Genomic DNA, 26,103 nt, shown 5'->3' with positions numbered 1-26,103 from the left:
ATTTGTTTAGCAGAGTGATGGCGTTCGGGGGGGGGAAACTATCCTTGTGTCTTGGTGTGCAGGGCTCTATAGTGACGTTTTGAGGGTAGGGGTTGAAATAGTTTGTGTCCAGGATGCGAGGGGTCAGTCAATATTTTCCCTGCCCTGTTAATAAAGACCTTCAAACTTTCAGGCGAAAGCAGCTGTTTTAGGAGGTTTGCTACTCCGCTGGAGCTGCCCACCAAGGAGAACAAATAAATAATTACATGATTGAAAACCCACCACCTCCCGAATTGTCCCTAAAAGTCAGTCCCCTGGCATGGTGGTTTTTTGCCTCCCCCCCCTCCCCTGCAGGCTGAAAACACAACCCACAGCCACAAACAGCTGCCTGACATGACAGGACACCTTTTAATCCCAGTAAGTAGAGGTGGGGCCTGACTCCCTGCACGAAAGCATATTTGGCACCACCTGGGCAGCCAGGTAAACACACCTGATCCAGGATGAGCCTTTTTCAAATCTTGACATTCAAATGAACAGCTTCAATACCCTCAGATTTTTTGGCTGCACGAAGGCCAGGAGCTGATTTTTGATCTGGAGCCTAAAACAACTAAGATTGAATCCAATTTAAGAGCATTTGCCTTCTGCTCCATGGCCAAGTGAAGAGCCCGGCTAAAGAGACGGCATTTGCCCTTCCATTCAATCGATCCTGGCCATTCTGCCCCACCAGGCAGGGAGAGCCGTGGGTCCCCTACCAAGCCTGCATCTAGGGGAAATCAGGTGCCTTGGGTAGGAGAGGAAGGAAAGACTTCATGAACTCCATCTGTCTAGTCTGGAGGACAGAAGGGAAAGGGGGGACATGATCAAAACGTTTCAATACGTTCAAGGGTTCAATAAGGTTCAGGAGGGAAGTGTTTTCAATAGGAAAGTAAAGAACAAGAGGACACAATCTGAGGTCAGTTGGGGGAAAGATCAGAAGCATCAGGAGAAAATATTATGTGACTGAAAGAGTAGTAGATGCTTGGAACAAACTTCCAGCAGACGTGGTTGGTAAATCCACAGTCGCTGAATTGAAACATGCCTGGGATAAACATAGATCCATCCTAAGACAAAAGACAGGAAATAGTATAAGGGCAGACTAGATGGACCAGGAGGTCTTTTCCTGCTGTCAATCTTCTATGTTTCTATGTTTCTAACCATCCTGCACTCTCTTGGCTAATCTGCAATGGAAGGGCTATTTCAAACTCTTCTATAAAGCCAGGACTTTCCTCCATGAACGTCCTATGTTTCTTTCTCTTTTGTGGATTCCAAACAAACAGAACTTGGTGGGACCGTGAGGAAGGGCCTTCTCTGTGGCTGCCCCAGCTCTATGGAGCCAACTCCTCTCTCCACCCCGATGTCCATACTGCTCCCATGTTACAGTCATACAGTCCTGAGTGGGAGGAAACAGATGATAGGAATGATGGAAATAAACTGGTAGTGCAGACTTAGTAAAAGTTTGACAGTGTAGAGGGAATCATTTGTTTAGCAGAGTGAGGGCGTTTGGGGAAAAAATGTTCTTGTGTCTAGTTGTCTTGGTGTGCAGGGCTCTTCAGCGATGTTTTGAGAGTCGGAGTTGAAACAGTTTGTGTCCAAGATGCGAGGGGTCAATAAATATTTTCACCACCCTCTTTTTGACTGCAGTCTACAGGTCCTCAATGGAAGGCAGGTGGGCAGCCATAGCTTTTTTTTTCTGCAGTTCTGGCTAAAGTGGGTTCTCCTGCCCTCCAGAAGGGTGACTCCACTGCCTCTGCCGGCCGCGTTTCCTCTGAGCAGCCGTCACGCGGGAGAAGCCGCCGGTGCTGCAAGAGTTGGTCCAGGCAGGAAGGGCTGACGGAGGAGGATGAGCGACCCTTCCCGGCCGGAGCCCCACAGGGCGGTGGAGCAATCCCACCCGTGTCAGGCTGCGGAGTGAGCAAGCAGGTCAGCTGAGGAGGAAGGGCCTCTCCGGAGGGGCGGGGGAGGGGAGGGAGGGGCGGTTTGCATTTTTATTTGGGGAAGTGGCACTTCGGACAGAACGCCCCCCTCCCTCCCCCCCACCCCACCCCCTGGCTGGCCAGTCTGAGAGGGGCAGGGCAACCAACGGAGCTAAGTCAGGAAGGGTTGGCTTTGGAAGGGGTTTTGTTTTATTTATTTATTATTATTTATTATTTATTATTTATTATTTATTATTTATTATTTATTATTTATTATTTATTATTTATTATTTATTATTTATTATTTATTATTTATTATTTATTATTTATTATTTATTATTTATTATTTATTATTTATTATTTATTATTTATTATTTATTATTTATTATTTATTATTTATTATTTTTATTTATTATTTTTATTTATTATTTATTATTTATTATTTTTATTTATTATTTTTATTTATTATTTTTATTTACTTACTTACTTACTTACTTACTTACTTACTTACTTACTTACTTACTTACTTACTTACTTACTTACTTATGTCAAACAGTTATAGGATGGTAATTTGTATAAATAAAGCATTAGCCCTGAGTCTTCGGAGAAGGGCAGCATGCAAATCAAATCAAATCAATAACAAATAAATAAATTTAGAAAAGTAATGATAAAAGACAGTAGGACAGGGACGGTATAGGCACAGGGGTGCGCTTATGCCCCCCCTTACAGACCTCTTAGAAAGGGGGAGAGGTCAATTGTAGACAATCGAAGGTTAAAGAGGTTTGGGGGGGGGGGTCAGGTAGGGCATTCCAGGCGTCGATCCCTCTGTTGCTGAAGTCATATTTTTTGCAGTCTAGTTTAGAGCGGTTGACATTGAGTTTGAATGTGTTACGTGCTCGTGTGTTGTTGCGGTTGAAGGTGAAGTAGTCGCTAACAGGAAGGACATCTTGTTGGTATATGCTTTTATGAATTATAATTAAGTCGGAACGGAGGCGACGGAGTTGTAGGTTGTCTAATGGAAGAATTTCAAGTCTGTTCGGATGTTCGGAGGCGACGTGGGAAAGGCACCTGGAAGGAAGGAAGGAAGGAGGGAGGGAGGGGCTAGGAACCCCCTTCCCCAGGTGGAAGGAGCGGGGAAGACGAAGGCCCGAGGACGGAGGAGGGACGCGCTCTGCCAGGGATCCCGAGCCTCGAGGGCGCCCGGCCGGGAAGAGCTTCGGGCTAGTTGCTGCCGCCGCTTCTCTCAGCTGCCCGGCGGGCAGGATGCGGGCGGGGCAGGAAGACAGGCGGGCAAGCGGCTACTACGGGATCCCGGCCAAGCTCGAAGGGGGGGGGGAGAGTCGAAGCCTCCGCGCTGGCTCGGCTGCGCACCTGCCGCCCCGTCCCGCCCCTCCTCTGCCCCTCCCCGCCCTCTCTCGACTCCACCTGGCCGGTCCCGGGGGAGGCGGGCGAAGGGGCCGGACGGGACGGGCTCTCGGGGCGCTATAAAGGCTCCCACCGGGCGGCGGCGGCCCAGAAAGGAACGCGATGGGTTGGCTCCAGCTCCCCCGGTGCCTGCGCTGCGGCCAGAAGGTGAGCGGGCGAGGAAGAGGAGGAGGAGGAGGAGAGGAAGCGGGGCGCGGGGACGGTGCGTTCCCAGTTGCCCACCCCGACTGGAAGTCCCTGGGGGCAGAGAGCGATCCAGAGACGGTGGGGTTGCGCAGGGCAGGGGCGCTTCGGAGGCCGGGCGCGCGGCAGCATCCTCGCCGAAGGGAAGAGCCTCGCGCAAAGACGCCCGGCAGGAGGGACCCCGGCGCAGCGCGCGGCGATCCTGAGCATCCGAGGGAAGCAGCCGGAGCTCAGGAAGCGCCAGGCGCTGCGCGGCCCCCATCCTGCCTGGGTTTGGGCACCGGGACCCCCTTCCCACCGACCCCCAGCCGGGGAGGTGACTTGTTGGGTGCTGTAGTTCCTGGAGGGGCGAAAGGGGCGTCCAGCGCGGCTTGGGGTGGGGGCAGCTCAGGTTCTGAAAGGCGGCTTGGGGGGGGCAGCTCCTAGCGGGGCCCCGTCAGCTCTCCTGCCCCGGCCGCAGGAGCTGGGAGCAGAACGGGGCGCGTTTTCCCTGCCCCGGGACTGTCGCGGACTCTCTAGAGGGGGCCTGACTCTCCCCTCTTCTCTTCTCCTTCCCAAGGAATTCACCTTGTCCACGGAGAAGATCGCGGACTCGCAGGATGAGAACACGGAACGGGGCAACTGGTCCAGCAAGTCCGACTACCTGCTCTCCATGGTGGGCTATGCGGTGGGCCTGGGCAACGTCTGGCGGTTCCCCTATCTGACCTACAACAACGGAGGAGGTAAGGAAGAGCCACAAAGAGGAGGAGGGGATAAATGGGGGCTCAAACATACGAAGAACGGTTGCAGGAACTGGGCATGGCTAGTTTCATGAAAAGAAGGACCAGGGGAGACAGGATAGCAGCCTTCCAATATCTCAGGCGTTGCCACAAAGAAGAGGGAGTCAGGCTATTCTCCAAAGTCCCTGAGGGTAGAACAAGAAGCAATGGGTGGAAACTAAACAAGGAGAGAAGCAACTTAGAACTAAGGAGAAATTTCCTGACAGTCAGAACAGTTAATCAGTGGAAGAGCTTGCCACCAGAAGTTGAGAATGCCCCAACAATGGAAGTTTTTAAGCAGATGTTGGATAATCACCTGTATGAAGTAGTGTAGGGTTTCCTGCCTAAGCAGGGGGTTGGACTAGAAGACCTCCAGGGTCCCTTCCAACTCTGTTGTTGTTGCTGCTGCTGCTGTTGTTGTCGTCTTAGTATTGAGATTATCTATCTATCTATCTATCTATCTATCTATCTATCTATCTATCTATCTATCTATCTATCTATCTATCTATCTACTGTATCTATCTATCTATCTATCTATCTATCTATCTATCTATCTATCTATCTATCTATCTATCTATCTATCTATCTATCTATCTATCTATTGGATTTCTATGTTGCCCCTCTCCGAGGACTCAGAGATTTATTCTGTATTTGTCCTGTGAGGTGCCCTGAGTCCCAGCAGAAGGGTGGCATAGAAATATGAATGAATGAATGAATGAATGAATGAATGAATGAATGAATGAATGAACGAGTGCCCCCCCCCTTTCCCTTCTGTCCTCCAGACTCTACAGATTGAGTTCATGAACTCTTTCCTGATAAGTTTGATGCTTAAGACCTTCCATCATTTTGGGCCTTTGGACTGGTTCAATTTGATCTTTTTGTAGGTGAGGTCCCCAGAACTGAGCACAGTTTGTTAGGGATATAATGGGGTTTTAATCTACTGTTATGTTCTACTTTTTTTTATTATTGTACTATTGTATGCTTTTTTTATTGTTATAATATTCTATGCCACCCTGAGTCCCATAGGATTGGGCAGCATAGAAATTGAATAAATTAACAACAACAACAACAACAACAATAATAATAATAATAATAATATTTATTAGATTTGTATGCCGCTCTTCTCTAAATTTTTAAATTTTTAAAATTAAATTAAAGTTGTCCTCCTCCTCCTCTTCCTCCTCCTCTTCCACTGACCCCGAGGCATCAGCCCTAACCTTTGGGGTCATGGACCCTGTGTTCATCTGGAAGGTTTTATGGCTGACCTCCCTTTCCTCCCCCCACCCATGGGCTTCTCCGGCCCCTTCTTGAAGCCAAAGGCAGAAGAGAACCACAGGAGCCGCAGTTGTGAAAGCAACTTGCACACACCCAGAGGAATAGAATAGCTTGGGAACAAGGCGAGTGTGACTCAGGGGCCACTCAACGCCTTTCTCTCAGCCAGGTCCATCCCATTCATTATGCAAATGGAACAAGTGCGCGAAGGAGGCGCGGGACAGTCTCTGGGATGGGAACCAAAGCTACCACCCTTCTGGGCCGTGGAGAGCCTGCGTGGCGCAGTGGTTAGGGTGCGGTACTGCAGGCGACTTCTGCTGATCCCCGGCTGCCAGCAGTTTGGCAGATCGAATCTCAGTAGGCTCAAGGTTGACTCAGCCTTCCATCCTTCCCTGGTGGGTCAAATGAGGACCCAGATTGTTGGGGGCAAGAGGCTGAGTCTCTGTAAACTGTTTAGAGAGGGCTGGAAAGCGGCACATAAGTCTAAGTGCTATTGCTATTGCAAGCAATGAAGGAAGGAAAAAAGGAAGGAAGGAAGGAAGGAAGGAAGGAAGGAAGGAAGGAAGGAAGGAAGGGTCAACAAAGGCAAAGGGAGGGAGGTAAGAGCCTCAGTGGTGCAGTGGTTAGAGTGCAGTACTGCAAGCTACTTCTGCTGATCCCCGGCTGCCAGCAGTTTGGCAGTTCGAATCTCAGTAAGCTCAAGGTTCACTCAGCCTTCTCTCCTTCCAAAGTTGGTAAAATGAGGACCCAGATTGTTGGGGACAAGAGGCTGACTCTCTGTAAACTGTTTAGAGAGGGCTGTCAAAGCACTATGAAGTGGTATATAAGTCTAAGTGCAATTGCTATTCCTTCCTTCCTTCCTTCCTTCCTTCCTTCCTTCCTTCCTTCCTTCCTTCCTTCCGAGGTCGGCAAAATGAGGACCTAGACTGTTGGGGCCAATAAGGCTGATTCTGTAGAGCACTTAGCGAGGGCTGTCAAGCACTGTGAAGCGGTACATAAGTCTAAATGCTGTTGCTATTGGCACCCAGTCAGGTTTCAGCTCTTCTGCAGGATGGACAGAGAGCCCTGACTGGCATATGCAGCCCTCCTCCTTCTCTGCAGGTGGCCACAAGGCTTTGGCCAAACCCCAACTGCTGGTTTCCCCAAATGCTTGGCGGTGTGGAGATCTCTGCCCATCGCCCTTAGAAGCTGCGCTGTCCTTCCGAGGCTGCTGCCCTGGACCGAGGGGCTGGCTTTGTGGGTGGCCCAGGCTCACCGCTCACCTGACGCTGTTCTCTTGCAGGAGCCTTCCTGATCCCCTACGCCATCATGCTGGCCCTGGCCGGCCTCCCTCTCTTCTTCATGGAGTGCTCCCTCGGACAGTTCGCCAGCCTGGGACCCGTCTCCATTTGGAGGATTCTCCCTCTTCTGCAAGGTCAGCGTAGTCCTTCACCCTGGTGGATTTCTGGATGGAGGCCTGGGAAAGCCTTTTGCCCCCAATGCCTGAGTTTTATTTGTTTGTTTGTTAGTTTGTTTATTTATTTAATTGCATTTGTATACCGCCCCTTTCCGAGGACTGGGGCGGCTCACAACATATACAAAGAACAGTAGTAAATCAATCCAATCCAATTAGTATACATTAAAAAAAACAATCCTTAAAAATTCTAGTTTTAAAAACTTCCATTAACATTCATTCAGCAATTATTCCCATTGTTATATTATATTATATTATATTATATTATATTATATTATATTATATTATACCATACCATACCATTATATTATATTATTATATTATATCATATCATTATATTATTATATTATATTATATCATATCATATCATTATGTTATGTTTTGTTATATTATATTATTATTATTTTATTTTATTTTTTAATATTTATTTATTTATTTGTCAAAACATGTACAAGATAGCAGGTCTTGGTAAACCAAAACAAAGTAGGCACAGGTAAATTTGGACAATAGGGCAGTAGGACAGGGATGGTAGGCACAATGGTGCGCTTATGCACGCTCCTTACAGACCTCTTAGAGAAGAGGAGAGGCCAACTGTAGACCTTCTAGGTCCTTGGTGGTCTCGCTGGGCTTGGCGGTTTTCCTGTAAATGTCTCATGACCCAACTAGGGAATTTCATCAGTGCTAGTAAGGAGTGGGGGGGTTGCTCTCAGTGTTTATTCTAATGGCTTGTTCTTTGGCTGGGCTGTTCGCTCTTGGCTCGTCTGACAGTTCCTTGATTGGGCTCCTTTGCAAAATTGGAAAGGTGTCTCAGAGGGGCCGAGAGAAGAATGGTTCGGGTCCATCTGAAGGCAAAGTGGTGTGGGATGCCCAAAACATTCGTCCCCCGAGTGGGACCTGAGCTGGGCGTTTCTTCTAAAACGAGGGATTTTCTGCAGGTTCTGTGTGAACTGATGGTTATCTTGTTCCCTTATTTTGCCTGTTTTCACTTTGAAGAATTGCACAGTGATTCCCACGCTGCTTCCTGGGTTTTGCTTTTATTTTTATAAGGATACTTTTATATTCACGGAAGCCATGGGCCATGCACTGTATTTTTCGGAATATAAGACGCACCTTAGTTTTGGGGGAGGAAAATAGGGAAAAGAATCTGCTTGCCAGGGATTCATCTGGCTACCATCCTTAGCCAGCACATTATTTTATCCCCTGGTTGGTTAGGGCTTTAAAAACAACTTTATTCGTAGAGAGTAACAACGAAAGAGTTTGCAAAGCTGGTAAGAGCTGGGAACATCGTTAGCACCTGGTTAGGGTTGAAAAGAAACTTATCCGGAGCAAGTTAGAGCAATGAAAAAAAAACCCTGCAAAGACTTAGGGCTTGGAAAACATTCTTTGCAGAGGATAACAATGAAAGAGCTTGCAAGCCGGTAAGAGCTGGGAATATAGTTAGCACCTGGTTACGGTTGGAAAGAAACATTCGGAGCAAATAGAGAATGGGGAAAAAAACCCTGGAAAGACTTAGGGCTTGGAAAATATTCTTTGCAGAGAGTAATAATGAAAGAGCCTGCAAGGTGAGAGCTGGGAAGATCATTAGCAGCTAGTTAAGGCTAAAGAAAAAGAGAGCTACATTCAGAGTATAAGACACACCCAAATTATCAGCCTCTTTTAGGGAGCAAAAGGGTGCGTCTTATACTCCGAAAAAATACGGTAAATTTTTCTAGGTTACTTTTTTAAAAAATTCTCGGGTGAAACAAGGAAACAGCCTTTGCAAATTTCCCCAAGCATACCTGGCAGTCATAACCCTGCTTTGTTTTCCTGCTTGGAGATAATGCACGGGGTGTTCTTATTGGATGGATTGCCGGTGTGAAAAAGTCGCGCTGAGAAACATCCCATATTGACATTCAGGACAAAACATTTGTTTTGGCTACAGCGCAGGAACGCTTGCGGTCCTGTTATCTTGATGGGAAGGCAAACAAAGGCGACCCCACCTTTAGGCATTCGTCCGGAGCCTGCTGGTCTTCCAGCTAGCCAGGGGGGCTCCCTCCCTCCCTCCCTCTTTGCAATGCAGTCCGGTTGGCCTTTGCAACAGGTTTATTTTATTTATTTAATGGATTTATATACCACTCGTCTCCGAGGACTCGGGCGGTTACAACATATTAAAAACAACAATTACAATAGCTAAATCCAATTAGATTAGAATTAAACAAACAATCATACAAACATTCGTCAGCCAGGGGGCTGGACTCTAATGGCCCCAAGCTTGGCGGCATAAATGAGTCTTAAGACTCTTGCAGAAGGCGAGGACAGTGTGGGCAGTGTGAATCTCCGAGGGGAGTTGATTCCAGAGGGCCGGGGCCCCCACAGAGAAGGCTCTCCTCCTAGGTCCCGCCTGGTTGATGGGACCTGGAGAAGGCCGACTCTGTGGAACCTGACCGGTCTCTGGGACTCATGCAGCAGAACACGGCCCTGGAGGTATTCTGGTCCGATGCCACGTAGGGCTTTGTAGGACATTACCAACACATTGAATTGCGTCTCGCAATCGGCAGCCAATGCAGTCCGCGGAGTGCTGGAGAAATATGGGCATACCTAGGAAGGCCCATGACTGCTCGTGCGGCTGCATTTTGCACAATTTGTAGTTTCCAAACACTTTTCAGAGGTAGCCCCATGTAGAGAGCATTGCAGTAGTCGAACCTCGAGGTGATAAGGGCTTGAGTGACTGTGAGTAGAGACTCCCGGTCCAAATAGGGCCGCAACTGGTCCACCAGGCAGACCTGGGCAAATGACCCCTCACCACAGCTGAAAGATGATGTTCTAGGGTCAGCTGTGGATCGAGGAGGACGCCCAAGTTGCGGACCCTCTCTAAGGGAGTCAAAAGCCCTCCCCACAGAGATATTTGGAAAGGGGGGGGCATCAGACCCTAGCGGTGCAGGTGGCTGTCTAGTTTTCACTGAAATACCGAGGAGGATGCCCAAATTGCGGACCCTCTCGAGGTGAAAAGGGTGTGGGCGACTGTGACTCCTAGGTTGGCTCCTGGACACTCAGGGACCGGTCTCCTGATGACCTGGCCTCTTTTCTCTTTCTGACCAGGCGTGGGAATCACCATGGTGCTCATCTCCACCTTTGTGACCATCTATTACAACGTCATCATTGGCTACAGCCTCTACTACCTGTTTGCCTCCTTCCAAAGCGTCCTGCCGTGGGCAAGTTGCAACAACCAGACGTGGGCAACTGACCGATGCAGCAAAGTGGCCATCTGTAAGTCGCTGGGAAAGGGAAGAATCCTTCGGCTGAACACACATTCAGTGCCGTTCTTCTAGGTGCAAGACCCTCTTTTATCCACCCAGCGCAGGGCGGAGATCAGATCAGAAATGCTTTGGTTTCCTTTCGTGATCAAAAGGCATGGCAGGATTTCCAAACTGAGCTGGGGCGGGGACATGCAAATGTGGAGGTGGGGACATGCAAATGAGCACCATCTTGGGCATCGCCAACTAGGGTTCCTCAAAGAGTTAGACAGGGAAATGCATATTTTGCACCCTTGAATTATTTCCCATCTTTTCTTCCTGTCCTGGGTTATTTCCCATCCTGGCATGAAGGACGTTTTCACTCCTTTCATTTGGAGTTTGACTCACAAGCCCGTGTCCAGCGGTGAAATGCCATTCAAAGGGAATTGTACGAGGGTCGCCCAGAAAGTAATGCACCACATTTTTTTCCTTCAACAATTATTTATCAAACACAATGAAACTTACACACAAGGAAGAGTGATGTTTCTTCCACACTCCCTATTCTTCCACGTAATCTCTGTCCCGTTCTGTGGCCTTCCTCCAGAGAGACACAAGGGCGTGGATGCCCTGTCGGTACCACTCCTTGTTCTGGTCACAAAGCCATTTCTGCACTGTAATGGCCCCACCCTCTGTGCCCAGCAACTAACCGTACTTCTGTCGACTGCAGATTCTCCATCAACTCTACACAAACGTTTGTGAATGTTCCCAACAGTTTCTTTCTCCGCAGTGAGAAATTCAGTGACGACACGCTGCTTGTAACGTACATCCCTTGCAGATGCCAATTCAAAACACTGCTGCAGATATATTATCCATCTGAAGAAATGCAAAATTTACACACGTACTCCTGACAATTCACATAATGTATATCTAAAGTTTCGCATTCACACCATTACTGTAGGCTAAGAAAAAAAATGTGGTGCATTACTTTCTGGGCGACCATTGTAATTATTATTATTATTATTATTATTATTATTATTATTAATATTAATTAGATTTGTATGCCGCCCCTCTCCGAAGACTCGGGGCAGCTAACAACAATAAAAAAGACAATGTAAAGAAATCTAATATTAAAAACAATCTAAAAAACGGCAATTTAAAGAACCACTCATACATACAAGCATACCATGTATAAATTCTATAAGCCTAGGGGGAAGGGAAATTTCAATTCCCCCATGCCTGATGACAGAGGTGGGTTTTAAGGAGCTTGCAAAAGGCAAGGAGGGTGGGGGCAACTCTGATATCTGGGGGGAGCTGGTTCCAGAGGGTCGGGGCCGCCACAGAGAAGGCTCTTCTCCTGGGTCCCACCAAACGACATTGCTTAGTCGACGGGACCCGGAGAAGGCCAACTCTGTGGGATCTAACCGGTCGCTGGGATTCGTGTGGCAGAATATACTTGGGGCGGCTCACAATAATAGTGAACAATATATGACAAATCCAATAATTAAAAACTCTGTCTAAAACCCCTTATCATTAAAAAAATAACCACACAATCATTAAAAATAACCACACAACCCAATCATACCATGCATAAATCTTATTAGCAAGGGGCATCCTTTATTGCCCAAGGACCCAGGCCCAGCTGCAGGGCAGAAAAAACAGAGATGGGGAGAATTGGTCCAAGTCAGGCCAAAGAGATTTTTGCTTTGTTGAAATGGGCAGCAGGTCATCCCATGTTTCAATAGCTCATAACAGTAACACGAGGAATACAAAGCGGAACCCTGCTTTTAAGCCCTGAAGCGAAAGGGTTGGGCTACAAATTTAGAAATCTGGAACTTTGCTAGCCCATAAATTAAGTTAAAGCACCATTGTTTTCCCCTTGGAAAGCCCTTTCTCTACCCCTTGTGACTGCATCTTCTTCCTCCTCCCTTTCAGCATTGTGCAACGTCTCGGAGAATGGCATGATCGTCGAGAAGGATTACAGCATAGTGCAGAGCATGAACCTAACCTGCCTAGGCAACATCACGGTCTTGAAAGATACGCGGGTTCCCAGCGAGCTGTATTGGAAGTAAGTGTGAATCGGCTGAGCCTGGGGGCCGTTCGCCCACAACCTTGAAAGTCAACAACGTTGATTTTGTCTGTCCAACTTTGCTTGCTGGAAACCCCTGCATCTCCAGGGGAATCTGGGAAGGACCCCCCACCCCCAACCTTGTTTCAAACTGTGGTGAGGCCCCCAGGGACACCTTTGCCTTGGGTGAGCTGGGTGTCCGTTTAAATGTGATATTTACACAAGCAAACCTTGGCAGCCTGTCTATTAACAAAAATATTTTGTTAATATTTTATTCTTGTAAGCCACCCTGAGTCCGCTAGGAAGAGGGTGGTCTATATATTTAATAAATAAAATAAAATAAATATCTTTTGATCTAGAACCAGGGTCAGCAAGTCGCAGCTCTGGAGCCACGTGTGGTTTTTTCATCCCACTGCTGTGACTCCCTGTCTCTCAAAATATGTGTCACAACTGGCAATGTGTGATACCCAAATTTATTGCCCTTTTCGACCCCCAGTAGGCCAACCATGGATAAATCCAAGAAAATAAAAGTTTCAGAAGTCATAATTGGCAGGAAATGGGTGATAGGAATTATGAGAAAAAAACCTAGTAGTAATAGTAGTGCAGACTTAGTAAATAGTCTGACAGTGTTGAGGGAATTATTTGTTTAGCAGAGCGATGGCATTTGGGGGAAAACTGTTCTTGTGTCTAGTTGTCTTGGTGTGCAGGGCTCTGTAGTGACGTTTTGAGGGTAGGGGTTGAAACAGTTTGTGTCCAGGATGCGAGGGGTCAGTCAATATTTTCACAACCCTCTTTTGGACTCATGCAGTCTACAGGTCCTCAATGGACGGCAGGTTGGCAGCCATGGTTTTTTCTGCAGTTCTGATTCTCCTCTGAAGTCTGTGTCGGTCTTGTTGGGTTGCAGAACCAAACCAGACAGTTATAGAGGTGCAGATGACAGACTCAATGATTCCTCTGTAGAACTGGATCAGCAGCTCCTTGGGCAGTTTGAGCTTCGTGAGTTGGTGCAAAAAGAGCATTCTTTGTTGTGCTTTTTGGATGACGTTTTTGATGTCAGGTGACCCTTTTAGGTTCTTGAGATATGATAGAATCTAGATGCGTTCATCTCAGGGTATATTTTGCCTTCTCTGGAAGTATTCTAGCCCAGGATTCTGCATCCAACTCACCTTCTACGGAGGAGTGAGTCTTGCATTGCATGAACAAATGAAACACAACGCTATTTGCTGAGGTCTTAGTTGCACCGTGACTGGTGTGGATTGTCATATATGTATATATATATATATATATATATTCCTGATGATGCCTGAATGATACACAGACATGAAAGCAGAGAAACCTCTTGAGACATTGCAAAGCTGTGTGGGTAGTAGATGTGCAACTTGGAGAGAGCCTTCTCGGCCTCCAGAAACACAACCTGCCCCACGGCCTCTGCAAGACAGGACGAGGGAGCCTGCCATTAGTTCTGCAAAGCCCAGCAGGCTATGTGCAGAAGACTGAGACAAGCTGAGCAGTGTTGCAACCCAGAGTGAAACTGGGACTTGGGTTTGGAGCAAGTGTCGCAGCCCAGCATGGGAAACCAGAATTGCCAGGAATGCCAACCGACATGGCCAGAGCTGAGGAATGCTGGTGATTGTGGTTGGGCAGTTCCTGGAATGCCACCCTTCCTCCAGCATTTCTCCCCAACTCAACCACACCCCAAGCCTATTCTGGTTCAACCGCAGAGGAAGCTGAGTTTCACCCACTCTGTTGTGAGTGCACCACATCCTCCTCAGGTCATGTCAGATTCTGACCCAGGCCTCTCTGGGTACCCCCTGGGCCAGAGTGAGGGAGAAAGTGACCAGAGTGAGCCTGAAGAACCACTATAGGGGGCTGATGTGTGAATGGGTGAGCGGTCCCAGTCAGAGAGGGAGGAAGACATTAGAGTGGAAAGTCAGTGGATAGACCCTCGCTATAGGAGATTGCTCTGAAGGGGAGAGGAGTTCCATAGTAAAAGATATTAGTGTACAGACCTAGCCTCTTCGGGGTGTGATGTCACTTCCAGGCAGTATAAAGGCAAAGGGTTTTGGGTAATCGGGTGTGGAGTTTCAACGTTGTTCAATGGAAGAGATGTGAGACTGGGGGTGTGCTTGAACAAGGCTTTAAAACCATGAGGACCCGGATTGTGGGGGCAATAGCCTAGCTCTGTTAAAAAAGTACTATTGCTAACATGTTGTAAGCCGCCCTGAGTCTAAGGAGAAGGGCGGCATAAAAATTGAATAAATAAATAAATGATTTCTGCCTCAATAAAACTTATTTATTCTCCACTGGATGCTTGTTGCCCAGGTGAGCAAAATCCATAGGCTTAAATGATAAATGGACATTGTTACCAAAGAAATGCTGATTACGCCGAGTTTGGTGTCTTTCCCAGACATTGTTTACATTTAGCTCCAAAGAGAAACAACTCCTTTTCTCTGGCTGTTTAAAACCTGCTTTTCACTATGTGTGCTTATATCAATAAAGAGTTTGATTTATTCATAAAATAAGGGATTTTTGAGTCGGGGGTTTCGCTCCGGGGGCCCAGCACAGAACAGGCCCCGGTTGAGGCTGCTTCCCCTTGGCTCATCCTTCTCTCCTTTCCCTCCGGCAGCAACGCAGTCCTCCGGCGGACAGACAGCATAAGCGAAACCGGGGAGATCGTGTGGTACCTGGCGCTTTGCCTCCTCCTTTCCTGGCTGATCGTGGCCGTCAGCTTGTTCAAAGGGATCAAGTCTTCTGGGAAGGTAATTGCAGGCGAACCTCGTGGCCCTCGGAAAGCCCAGTACTGACTTAGCTGCAGGACTCTCCTTTCGCCCGCAGTAGCGTTGGAATGTGTGGGCATTGAAGGCTCCTCGGGGTGAAGAGGATCCTTGGAGAGCGTGTTCCAAAATAGCCGAGAGCACCCACGCTCTCAAGTGGAGGGCGGCCGGAGGCACTGGTGCTTGGCATGTGGCGGCGGTAGGGCGGCCAGGAGTCTAGTTTCAGAGCAAAGAACTGGTTGCATGGCATTCCAAGGACATGAAGGATTTGCCAAAGTGCCAGGAGAGATGCCAACTCCTTCCCTGTTCTGGTCACCTTGGAGCAGGGATGGCGAACCTTTTTTTCCTCGGGTGCCGAAAGAGCATGGGCATGTGCTGTGGCGCATGTGTGAGTGCCCACACCCATAATTCAACGCCTGGGGCTCCTTCTTCCTTGCTGTTCAAAATCTGCTTTTCATTTTTATGAGTATAGTATTGTATTATTTATGTATTGTATTGTAGTATGTTTAACATAATATAAGGATAAAGTAGAGATAGAAAAGATAAAAAGACATTAGGACAGGAACAGTAGACACAATGGCCCATTAAAGACCCCTTAGAAAAGGGGAGAGGTCTATTGTAGATAATGTAAGGTTGAAGATTGGGGGATTGGGGGGAAGAAACAACAGAGTCCGGTAGTGAATTCCAGCCGTTGACCACTCTATTGCTGAAATCGTATTTTCTGCAGTCTAGTTTGGAGCGATTTACATTTAGCTTGTATCTATTGCATGCTCTTGTGTTGTTGTTGATGTTAAAGGCGAAGTAGTCTTTTAGTTATGTGTGCTTTTCTCAGTGAAGAGGTTGATGTTATCATATGAATAGTTTTAGGTATGATATGCTTGTCTGCTATGGTTTTAAAGACGGGTTTTTTAGATGTTTTTTAAATATTAGATTTGTTACATCATCATATTGCTATTACTTATTGTTGTGAGCCGCCCTGAGTCTGAGGAGAGGGGCGGCATACAAATCTAATAAATTATTATTATTATTATTATTATTATTATTATTATTATTATTATTATTATTATATAATAAGGGATTTTTGAGTCGGGGGGTTTCGCTCCAAGGGCCATGCGCAGAACACCCTGGAGGGCATGTCTGGGAAGGGCAGAGACGCTGCAGCATCCAGCGAAGACCAGATTCACCACCAATCCCTGTAGCGGAATCTGGATCTGCTTAAAAAAAAAACCCAAAATTTAAAAAAATATTCCATTGGTCATTTTGGTCTGGCCTCTTTTTGAACCAGTGCTGTTTCTCCTTGCAGGTGGTCTATTTCACAGCCATCTTCCCTTACGTGGTCCTGCTGATACTGCTGGTGCGAGGAGTCACCTTGGAAGGGGCCCGCGAGGGGATTGACTACTACATCGGGTCCCAGTCCAATTTCACCAAACTTTACGAGGCAGAGGTTGGTACCACTCAGCGGGTGAAGGGATGCAAAACTTTTTACTACCACGCTGTGGGTGTGGCTTGTTTTGTGGGTGTGTCTTGCCAGCCATGTGACCAGGTGGGAGTGGCTTAACCATCATGTGACCGGGAGGTGGTTTAAAGGTCATGTGACTGGCTTAAAGGTAGCCAATTTGACGTCACTCCATTCACTGGGGAATTCTGGGAGTTGAAGTCCAAATACCTTCAAGTTGCCACTGCTCTAATGCATATAGATAAAGTTTCTCCCTGTAAATAGAAGACTAAGACGGAAGGTATTATTTTTTTGCACTGAAGAGTAAAACTATTGATTGCTGTTTTTCTACACAAGTGTCTTTGTCATTTCTCTGCACCGCTTCCTAAATCGCCACACTCTAAATTCTGGCATCTCGTCAAGTCCAACTGCGTAACTCTACATATCTGGACCTATTTCTCCCTCTTCTTTCTTCCAGGTGTGGAAAGACGCAGCCACGCAGATCTTCTTCTCCCTCTCGGTCGCCTGGGGTGGGCTGGTCGCCTTGTCCTCCTACAACAAATTCCACAACAACTGCTACACAGACGCCATCTTTGTCTGTGTCACCAACTGCCTCACCAGCGTCTTTGCCGGGTTCGCCATCTTCGCCATCCTGGGGCACATGGCCTTCATGACCAAAAAGAAGGTCTCCGAGGTGGTGGACTCAGGTGAGCTCGACCACTTAGGCCACGGGATCTTCTGGAGAACTTCTGGCTTCGTTCTGCTGGATTTTGGTGTTTTGTGGTTTTTTTAAAATTATTGATTGATTTTAAAAAGCATATTTGTCACATATTTTTTTTGTACAGGTGTTAATCCGTATCTATTACATTTTACACATACCATTCACTTCTCTATATGTTCACGGAGAGGGGCGGCATACAAATCCAATAAATAAATAAATATGTTCTATTAGATTATAAATATATATTAGATTATAAATATATATACCGTATATAGTATAAAGCATAGTATTAGAAAATAGGGAAAAAGATGGAATAGTAATGAGCATGAATTCTTTTAGTATCTGCAACAAAGTTATTATTATTATTATTATTATTTATTAGATTTGTATGCCACCCCTCTCCGTAGACTCATAAGTGTTTATTTCATTTATCTCTATTACTATTGCAAAATGTTTTTTTTGGGGGGGGTTGGATTTTGTTTTTTTAACAAGGTGCTGTGTTTTGGATTCTGTGCACGAACAATAGAAAGACGCTTTCAAAATCTCCAACTGGAGTCCAAACATTTATTTATTATTTATTGATTTATTGATTTTGTCCAATACACAATGAGGGTTTTAGTGGGTAAACACATAGTAAAATACACAATGAAGGTTATAGAGGAAATACTCATAGTAAAATATATCTAAGAAAGAAGAGAAGATAGAGGAATAAAACATATCAATGAAAGAATAGAAGAAGAGATATAGGAATAGAAGAAAGGGATAGGAGATATAGGAGAGCAATAGGACAGGGGACGGAAGGCACTCTAGACTTTCTTTGGACTTCCTTTGGACTTATGATTATGCATTGATTGATTGGTTGATTTTGTCCAGTACACAATGAGGGTTTTCGTGGGTAAGCACATAGTAAAAATACAAGATGAAGGTTATAGAGGAGATACTCATAGTAAAATATATCTAAGAAAGAAGATAAGATAAGATATAGGAATAAAACCTATCAATGAAAGAATAGAAGAAGAGATATAAGAATAGAAGAAAGGTATAGGAGATATAGGAGAGCAATAGGACAGGGGATGGAAGGCACTCTAGTGCATTTGTACTTGCCCCTTACTGACCTCTTAGGAATCTGGAGAGGTCAATGTTGGATAATTTGGACTCCATTTGAAATTGAAAATCTGGAAGCTTCTGGTTTGTTTTGGCCCTTCCAGCTGCAGCCACACACACATAAAAAAAAGGATTCACCATCCCTGACTGAGATCATAAATGAGATCTTCTGCACCTTGTCTGGGTTGGGCTCTCCTAAGTTCTCCTCCTCTTTCTGCTGAACTGGCTGGGAGGTGAGAACTGAGCCCAAACACACCTGGTGAGAACACCTCCACTGCTGTAATTGGTCTCGGTTGGCTGCTAGGCTGTTCACACCGATCTCTATTAAATTGGATGGCATTTTCCCTGATGGCATCCTTGGTTTTGCTCCTTGGCAGGATTCAACCTGGCCTTTGTGGCCTACCCAGAAGCCCTGTCGCAGCTGCCGGTGGCTCCTCTCTGGTCCTTCTTGTTCTTCTTCATGCTTCTGCTCCTGGGTCTCGATTCCCAGTTCGCCACTATAGGTGAGTATCGGTCAAGACAAAGTGGACCCACCTGGTGATGGGAGAATGCTTCGTCTTGGTGAAAAGAACTGCAGGCCCTGCTATGGATACAGCATCACCTACTGGGTTTCCCCGAAAAGAAGACCCTCTCTTATATTTTTTGGAATCCTGAAACAAGCGCTTGGACTTGTTTTTGAGGAAATCTTCTTACAAGGGTTAATAATAATAATAATAATAATAATAATTATTATTATTATTATTATTATTATTATTATTATTATTATTATTAATTAGATTTGTATGCTGCCCCTCTCCGAAGACTCGGGGCAGCTCACAACCTAACATCAATACAATTTAAATACAAATCTAATGTTAAAAAATTAAAAAACTAATTTAAAACACATTGTTATAAGAAAAACTTATGTACTACACAATCATACCCTCCTTGCCTTTCGCAAACTCCTTAAAACTCACCGTCAGGCATGGGGAAATTGATTCCCCCGGGCCATTTCCGTTTTATGTATGGTTTGTCTGAGATGTATGACTATTTTTTATATTAAGGGTTTTAAACTGTTTTTAATCATTGGATTTGTACTGTTTTGTTGTTGTGAGCGAGGCATTCTAAAGCAGAGCTCTTCAAACTTGGCCACTTTAAGACTTGTGGACTTCAACTCCCAGAATTCTCCAGCCAGCTATGGGAATTCTGGGAGATGAAGTCCACAAGTCTTAAAGCGGCCAGGTTTGGGGACCCCTCTTCTAAAGTGGATGGAGCCGGCCTCAGAGTTACAATGTGAGAGTGACTCTTGCTCTGCTCTCCTGCTGTGGACGCTAAGGGGGGACATGATCAAAACACTTAAATAGGTTAAAGGGTTAAATCAGGTCCAGGAGGGAAGTGTTTTTAATAGGAAAGTGAACACAAGAACAAGGGGGCACAATCTGAGGTGAGTTGGGAGAAAGATCAGAAGCAACATGAGAAAATATTATTTGACTAAAATAGTAGTAGATGCTTGGAACAAGCTTCCAGCAGACGTGGTTGGTCAATCCACAGTCACTGAATTGAAACATGCCTGGGATAAACATTGATCCATCCTGAGATCAAATAGTAGAAGGACAGACGAGATGGACTAGGAGGTCTTATCCTGCCTTCAATCTTCTATGCTTCTGTGTTTCTAATTTCGCTCCCACTTCATTCTGCAGAAACCATCACGACCACCATCCAAGACATCTACCCTGCAGTGATGAAGAAAATGAGGATTGTGGTGACCATGGGGCTGTGCATGCTGCTCTTTCTGCTTGGGCTCGTCTGTGTGACTCAGGTACGACTCCAGGGGGTCCGGGACCCACATCCTCTTAGGCTGAGCTGCCAGAATCCCCCCTGGGGACCATGGGAGAATCTCTTACGCGGGACAACGACAAGGTGTCACCTCTTTTTCCTCTCTTCCACAGGCAGGAATCTTCTGGGTCAACCTGGTGGATTATTTCTGTGCCGGCTGGGGGATCCTCTTTGCAGCTATCCTGGAACTGCTGGGAATTTGCTGGATTTATGGTAAATATTTGCTGGGATCTCCTCCAACAGCCTCGGTTCTCCCAACACTCCAAAACACACCAGCAGAACGATGCAAAAAAGATGTTGAGACTCTAAAATGAGTGCAGAGAAGAGCGACAAAGAGGATGAGGGGACTGGAGGCTCAAACGGATGAAGAGCAGTTGCAGGAATTAGATCTAGTTTAGTGAAAAGAAGGACCAGGGGAGACAGGATAGCAGCCTTCCAATATCTCTCAAGGGTTGCCCCAAAGAAGAAGGAGTCAAGCTATTCTCCAAAGCACCTGAAGGTAGAACAAGAAGCAATAGGTGGAAATTAAACAAGGAGAGTAGCAATTTAGAACTCTAGAAAGAGTGCAGAGAAGAGCAACAAAGATGATTAGGGGACTGGAGGCTAAAACTTATGAAGAACGGTTGCAGGAACTGGGCATGGCTAGTTTGATGATAAGAAGGACCATGGAAGACATGATAGCAGCCTTCCAATATCTCAGGGGTTGCCACAAAGAAGAGGGAGTCAAGCTATTCTCCAAAGCACCTTAGGGTAGAACAAGAAGCAATGGGTGGAAACTAAACAAGGAGAGAAGCAACTTAGAACTAAGGAGAAAATTCCTGACAGTCAGAACAATTAACAAGTGGCGCAGCTTGCCTCCAGAAGTTGTGAAAGCTACAACACTGGAAGTGTTTAGGCAGATGTTGGATAACCATTCATCTGAAGTAGTGTAGGGTTTCCTGCCTAAGCAGGAGGTTAGACGAGAAGACCTCCAAGTCCCTTCCAACTCTTGTTAGAAGCATAGAAACATAGAAGACGGATGGCAGAAAAAGACCTCCTGGTCCATCTAGTCTGCCCTTATACTATTTAAGTATTTTATCTTAGGATGGATCGATGTTTCTCCCAGGCAGATTTAAATTCAGTGACTGTGGACTAACCAACGTCTGCTGGAAGTTTGTGCCACCATCTGGTGGGGGTTTTTTTTGCTTCTGCACATGTACAGAAGCCTGGGTTTTCTGCACTGCACATGTGCGCATGGGAGGAAGGGTTCCAGCAGCAAGCTAGGTCAAAACCAACCCCTGGCCCAGACTATTAAGGAGACATGATTCATTTCGGTCCAGGCCTCCGGCAAAAGGAGTTTACGGCCATGTAGGGTAAAACTCTGGGCCGTTGCCCGTTGGCCAAGACTCGTGACTAACTCCCCCACCCATGTGGCTGTTCTGTCCAGGGGGAAACCGATTCATCCAAGACATCGAGATGATGATTGGGAAGAAGAGCTTCCTATTCTGGCTGTGGTGGAGAGCCTGCTGGTTTGTCATCACGCCTTGCCTCTTGCTGGTGAGTAGCCCAGAGGTCTCAATGCTTGGACATGGGGGGGGGGAAGCCTTGGAAAGCCCACAGGCCCCCCACGGAGCCCAGGCCCATTATTCACCTAGAATTACAGGCCTTCCAAAGACAGCAGCTCCTGTTCCCCCGAGGGCCATTGTTCTACGAAGGCCAACAATTTCCCAAGCAAAACAAAACCAGCCACCACCAGGCAGCTTGGAAGGGAACCAAAATGCGCAAGACGGGAACCCTCTCTGCCTATTGTTATCACTCCTTCCCTCACGTTCCTTCCCCTAGAGCAAAGTAGTAGTAGTGGTACTCTAAAACTCTAGAGCAATAATAACAGTACTCTAAAACTCAAGAGCGAAGTAGTAGTGGTGGTACCCTAAAACTCTAGAGCAAAATGGTAGTAGTAGTCGTACTCTAAAATTCTAGAGCAAAGCAATAGTGGTGGTACTCAAACTCTAGAGCAAAGTGGTAGTAGTGATACTCTAAAACTCTAGAGCAAAGCAATAGTGATGGTATTCTAAAACTCTAGAGCAAAATGGTAGTAGTAGTACTCTAAAACTCTAGAGCAAAGCAATAGTGATGGTATTCTAAATCTCTAGAGCAAAGTGGTAGTAGTGGTACTCTAAAACTCTAGAGCAAAGTAATAATGGTGATACTCTAAAACTCTAAAGCAAAGTGGTAGTAGTGGTAATCTAAAACTCAACAGCGAAGTAGTAGTGGTGGTACCCTAAAACTCTAGAGCAGTGGTAGTAGTGGTACTCTAAAACTCTAGAGCAAAGTGGTAGTAGTAGTACTCTAAAATTCTAGAGCAAAGCAATAGTGGTGGTACTCAAACTCTAGAGCAAAGTGGTAGTAGTGATACTCTAAAACTCTACAGCAAAGTGGTAGTAGTGATACTCTAAATCTCTAGAGCAAAGTGGTAGTAGTAGTACTGTAAAACTCTAGAGCCAAATAGTAGTAGTGGTACTCTAAATCTCTAGGATCGAGCACTTTGTGGTTCTCCTCCAAGACAGAATTCACAGCTACCTGGGACCTGACTAGATCACACACACCAAGTCCACAGAATGGGAATATTTTGTCCTTGACCCTCGGCAAACTTTAGTCGAGAACAAAAAGTCAAGGGGCCAAATTCTGCCGGCCACAGGGAGGCTGTCTCTTTGCTGGGGGTGTTTGCTTTTTGAAAGCCAGAATCTTGGACCTTGTGAGGTTCAGCAAACACACAGATCCTTCCTGGCCAACTCTGGAGAAAGATAAGCTGCCCGCTGACCGGGAGGGAGGGACGGAGGGGTTAAGGTCTGAATTCTGAATTTTGGCAGCGTTTGTATTGTGGCTCTGATCAACTGGATTGTCGCCTGCTCCTTCCCACATCCCAGTGGCCAGAAGTTGATCGTGGTTCCTTCGGGCTTTTTGGACCACCAGAAGCTCTTATGTAGGAGACGCTGGCTGAGGATGATGGGGATTGGAGTCCAGTGCATTGGGAAGAGAGGCGCGCTTTGAGTGACACAACCTCTCACCTCGCTCTCTTTCCTCTTCTTCTCTGTCTGGTGCAGGCCATCCTGATCTGGTCCCTGATCACTTTTACGCCCCCCACCTATGCCAAGAAAAGTTACCCCACTTGGGCCACTGCCGTCGGGTGGTGCATGATCATTTTCTGCCTCATTTGGATCCCGGTGGTGGCTGTTTACAAGATTATCAAGGCCAAAGGCAACCTGTGGCAGGTGAGTGTGGCCGAGTGTGTGTGTGCGTGTGTGAGAGAAGGGAAGTCTGGTGGAGGGGGGGCAGAAGGACCCCAAAGCCCCCAGGAGACGAGCAAAGACTCATATACCAAAATGTCCTTCCAGTTAGTGACTACTTCACCTTAGAAACATAGAAACCTAGAAGATTGATGGCAGAGAAAGACCCCATGATCCATCTAGTCTGCCCTGATACTATTTCCTGTATTTGATCTTAGGGTGGATCTATGTTTATCCCAGGCATGTTTAAATTCAGCTCCTGTAGAAAGAAAGAAAGAAAGAAAGAAAGAAAGAAAGAAAGAAAGAAAGAAAGAAAGAAAGAAAGAAAGAAAGAAAGAAAGAAAGAGAGAGCAAGAGAGAAAGAGAGAGAGAAAGAAAGGGAGGAAGAAAAAAGGGAGAAAGAAAGGCAAAGAGAAAGAAAGAAAGAAAGAAAGAAAGAAAGAAAGAAACATAGAAGACTGATGGCAGAAAAAGATCCATCTCGTCTGCCCTTCTACGATTTCCTGCATTTTATCTCAGGATGGATCTATGTTTATCCCAGGCATGTTTAAATTCAGTGACTGTGGATTTACCAACCACGTCTGCTGGAAGTTTGTTCCAAGCATCTACTACTTTTTCAGTAAAATAATATTGGATAAATATAGATTCACCCTAAGATCAAATACAGGAAAGAGTATAAGGGCACACTAGATGGACCGTGAGGTCTTCTTCTGCCATCAATCTTCTATGTTTCTATAATTTGACAAATATAAATAAGTAAATGAGATGAAATAAGTGGAATCCCACCTCCTCTTCCTCCTTCTAGCGGATCGTCTTCTGCTGCAAACCCAAACCCAACTGGGGGCCGTCCTTGGAGCGTCACCGGGGAGAGAGATACAAGGACATGGTGGACCCGGACAAGAAAATGGACGTGGAGATCCCCACTGTGGACAGCTATGTCAGCAAGCCACAGTAAAGAGAGAGAGGGGCCGCCACAGGCTGAGGGTCCCACTGACAGCCAGCGAAACCCAGGCAGCCGAAGGGACACCGAGCAATGGAGGCCAAAGACTTTGGACCCTCTGCCGAAGAGCCACACCTGGAGGGCTCTGCTTCTCAGGCAGGTGGGGGGGTCAGCCTTCTAACTCAGGACCACCCTCTATAGGTGGGTGGGTGGGACCCCCACCCCACCAGCCCCTGTCTGTCAAGAGCCAGCAACAATCCCCCACCACCAAACCCCCCCCAAACCCCCAAAGTCTCCTCTGGGCAAGGCGGAGTGTCCTCCCTCGCAGGGGTGTGGTGGTGAAGAGCCCACTTTGGCAATCCTGTGAGAATCTCCTGAGCTTGAAGCATCCGAGATCTGGGATCCTTTGTACACTTTGTTGGATGTGAAGCCTAACCAGACTCTTGTGTGTGTCAATGGAACAAGTAACATCACGCAACACTCTGGATGTACACACACACACACACACGGATCTCTCTGTGTAAGAGAGATGCGGCACCTGGCATTTTATTCGCATAATTTATTCCCGGGGTTTTATTTGGGAGGTAATTTATTATTGTTATTGTTATTATTTTGCTACCTTGGAGGGAAATCTCTGAAAACTGTCTCTCCGCTCTAAAGAACCGTCCATCCTAATGAGCCATCCGGATTTGGGGTAGACCTTTCTCGTTCTTCGCCTTCACAGCTGTATCTCCCTAGCCATAAGGACTAGAAACTTGGCGTTAAAACGGAGAACGGGAGAGAGAGAGAATTCCTGAGAAGCGGAACTGTTTCTTCTCGGTGCAGAGAGCTGGCTGGCCAGCTAATAAAACGAAAACTGTTCAGATTTTGGTTTCCAAAGGACTTTTTCATTTGTCCACTTCAGCTGGGTTTTTCACCCCCTTCGTCTTGTCCAGCGAGAATCTCTCCTGTCTTCCCCCACCATTTGCTCTCCCCCGGGTGCCTCGTGCAATCATTTGGGGCGAAGGGAGCACCTCTTTTTTTGTGAGAATGAGCACAATTGTGTTTTCTTTTTTAAAAAGTGGAAAATGAATACAAATATTTAAAAAGAAAAAATCAGAACGTCCTCCACGCTTCTTCCCAAGAGCCGCTGGGAATATTAAAGATTCCGTCTGTTTTATGATTCCAAGCATCAGCTCAACCCCCCCCCCCCCCCCGTTCCCCAGGCACCAAGTTGGGGGCTGGTCTGGTGGGCCAGTCAGTGGGGAGCAAAAAGAGCTTCAGTGGAGGGGGGGCTGGTGGGAGCACCCCAATTCTTTCTCATTAATTGATTCAGAGGGAGGGGACGTCCTTTTCCTCTTCTGCAGTTCACACCAGGGGTCTTTCTGGGTACCTTCACAAAGAGCCCCTCTTCAGAGGGTGCACAAGGCTGGGTCCAGAAACACCCCGTGGAGACCCCCCCAAATAGAGGTAATCCCACTGGGATCCCGATCTCTCCCGACTCTCAGCTTTTCTTGGATCAACTGGGGAGTCCGAGATTTCTCCAGCAGCTCCCCAAAGTTGGGATGGATGGATAGAAGGATAGAAGGAAGGAAGGGAGGGAGGAAGGGAAAGTGACTAAAGACCCAGGAGAAGAGCCCCCCCCATGGCCATGGGAGTGGGTTTTGTCCCAGAAGGATGGGGGGGTTGTTTTTATACTACAAGTGGTTTTCTTGTTTGTTGACATTGACGTATCACTGCCTTAAATCAATAAAAGTTTGTATTTATTCA

At 46.5% G+C, this 26,103-nt stretch overlaps 1 protein-coding gene across 1 annotated transcript; it reads left to right on the top strand.

Moving 5' to 3' along the window:
• The first annotated feature begins 3,054 nt into the window (after nucleotides 1-3,054).
• On the top strand, nucleotides 3,055-26,103 carry SLC6A14 (solute carrier family 6 member 14). The gene is made up of 14 exons (XM_070760036.1): nucleotides 3,055-3,503; nucleotides 4,099-4,261; nucleotides 6,852-6,983; nucleotides 10,101-10,268; nucleotides 12,167-12,299; nucleotides 14,926-15,058; nucleotides 16,377-16,517; nucleotides 16,987-17,215; nucleotides 18,711-18,836; nucleotides 20,013-20,131; nucleotides 20,262-20,361; nucleotides 21,575-21,684; nucleotides 23,232-23,399; nucleotides 24,220-26,103. The coding sequence occupies exons 1-14, from the start codon at nucleotides 3,459-3,461 to the stop codon at nucleotides 24,367-24,369; spliced, it is 1,917 nt and encodes a 638-aa protein (XP_070616137.1). The 5' UTR covers nucleotides 3,055-3,458; the 3' UTR covers nucleotides 24,370-26,103.

Source organism: Erythrolamprus reginae, chromosome 8 (assembly GCF_031021105.1).
Source record: "Erythrolamprus reginae isolate rEryReg1 chromosome 8, rEryReg1.hap1, whole genome shotgun sequence".
Classification (NCBI taxonomy): Eukaryota; Metazoa; Chordata; class Lepidosauria; order Squamata; family Dipsadidae; genus Erythrolamprus; species Erythrolamprus reginae.
The sequence above is the reverse complement of the archived record's forward strand: the minus strand, read 5'-3'. Positions and strand labels throughout refer to the sequence as shown.

Bases quoted from the DNA above. Each gene is read 5' to 3' on its own strand.
- SLC6A14 (XM_070760036.1), top strand. From the start codon at position 3,459: ATGGGTTGGCTCCAGCTCCCCCGGTGCCTGCGCTGCGGCCAGAAG. The intron at 12,300-14,925 runs GTAAGTGTGAAT...TCCCTCCGGCAG, and splicing joins CCCAGCGAGCTGTATTGGAA to CAACGCAGTCCTCCGGCGGA. The intron at 16,518-16,986 runs GTTGGTACCACT...TCTTTCTTCCAG, and splicing joins CCAAACTTTACGAGGCAGAG to GTGTGGAAAGACGCAGCCAC.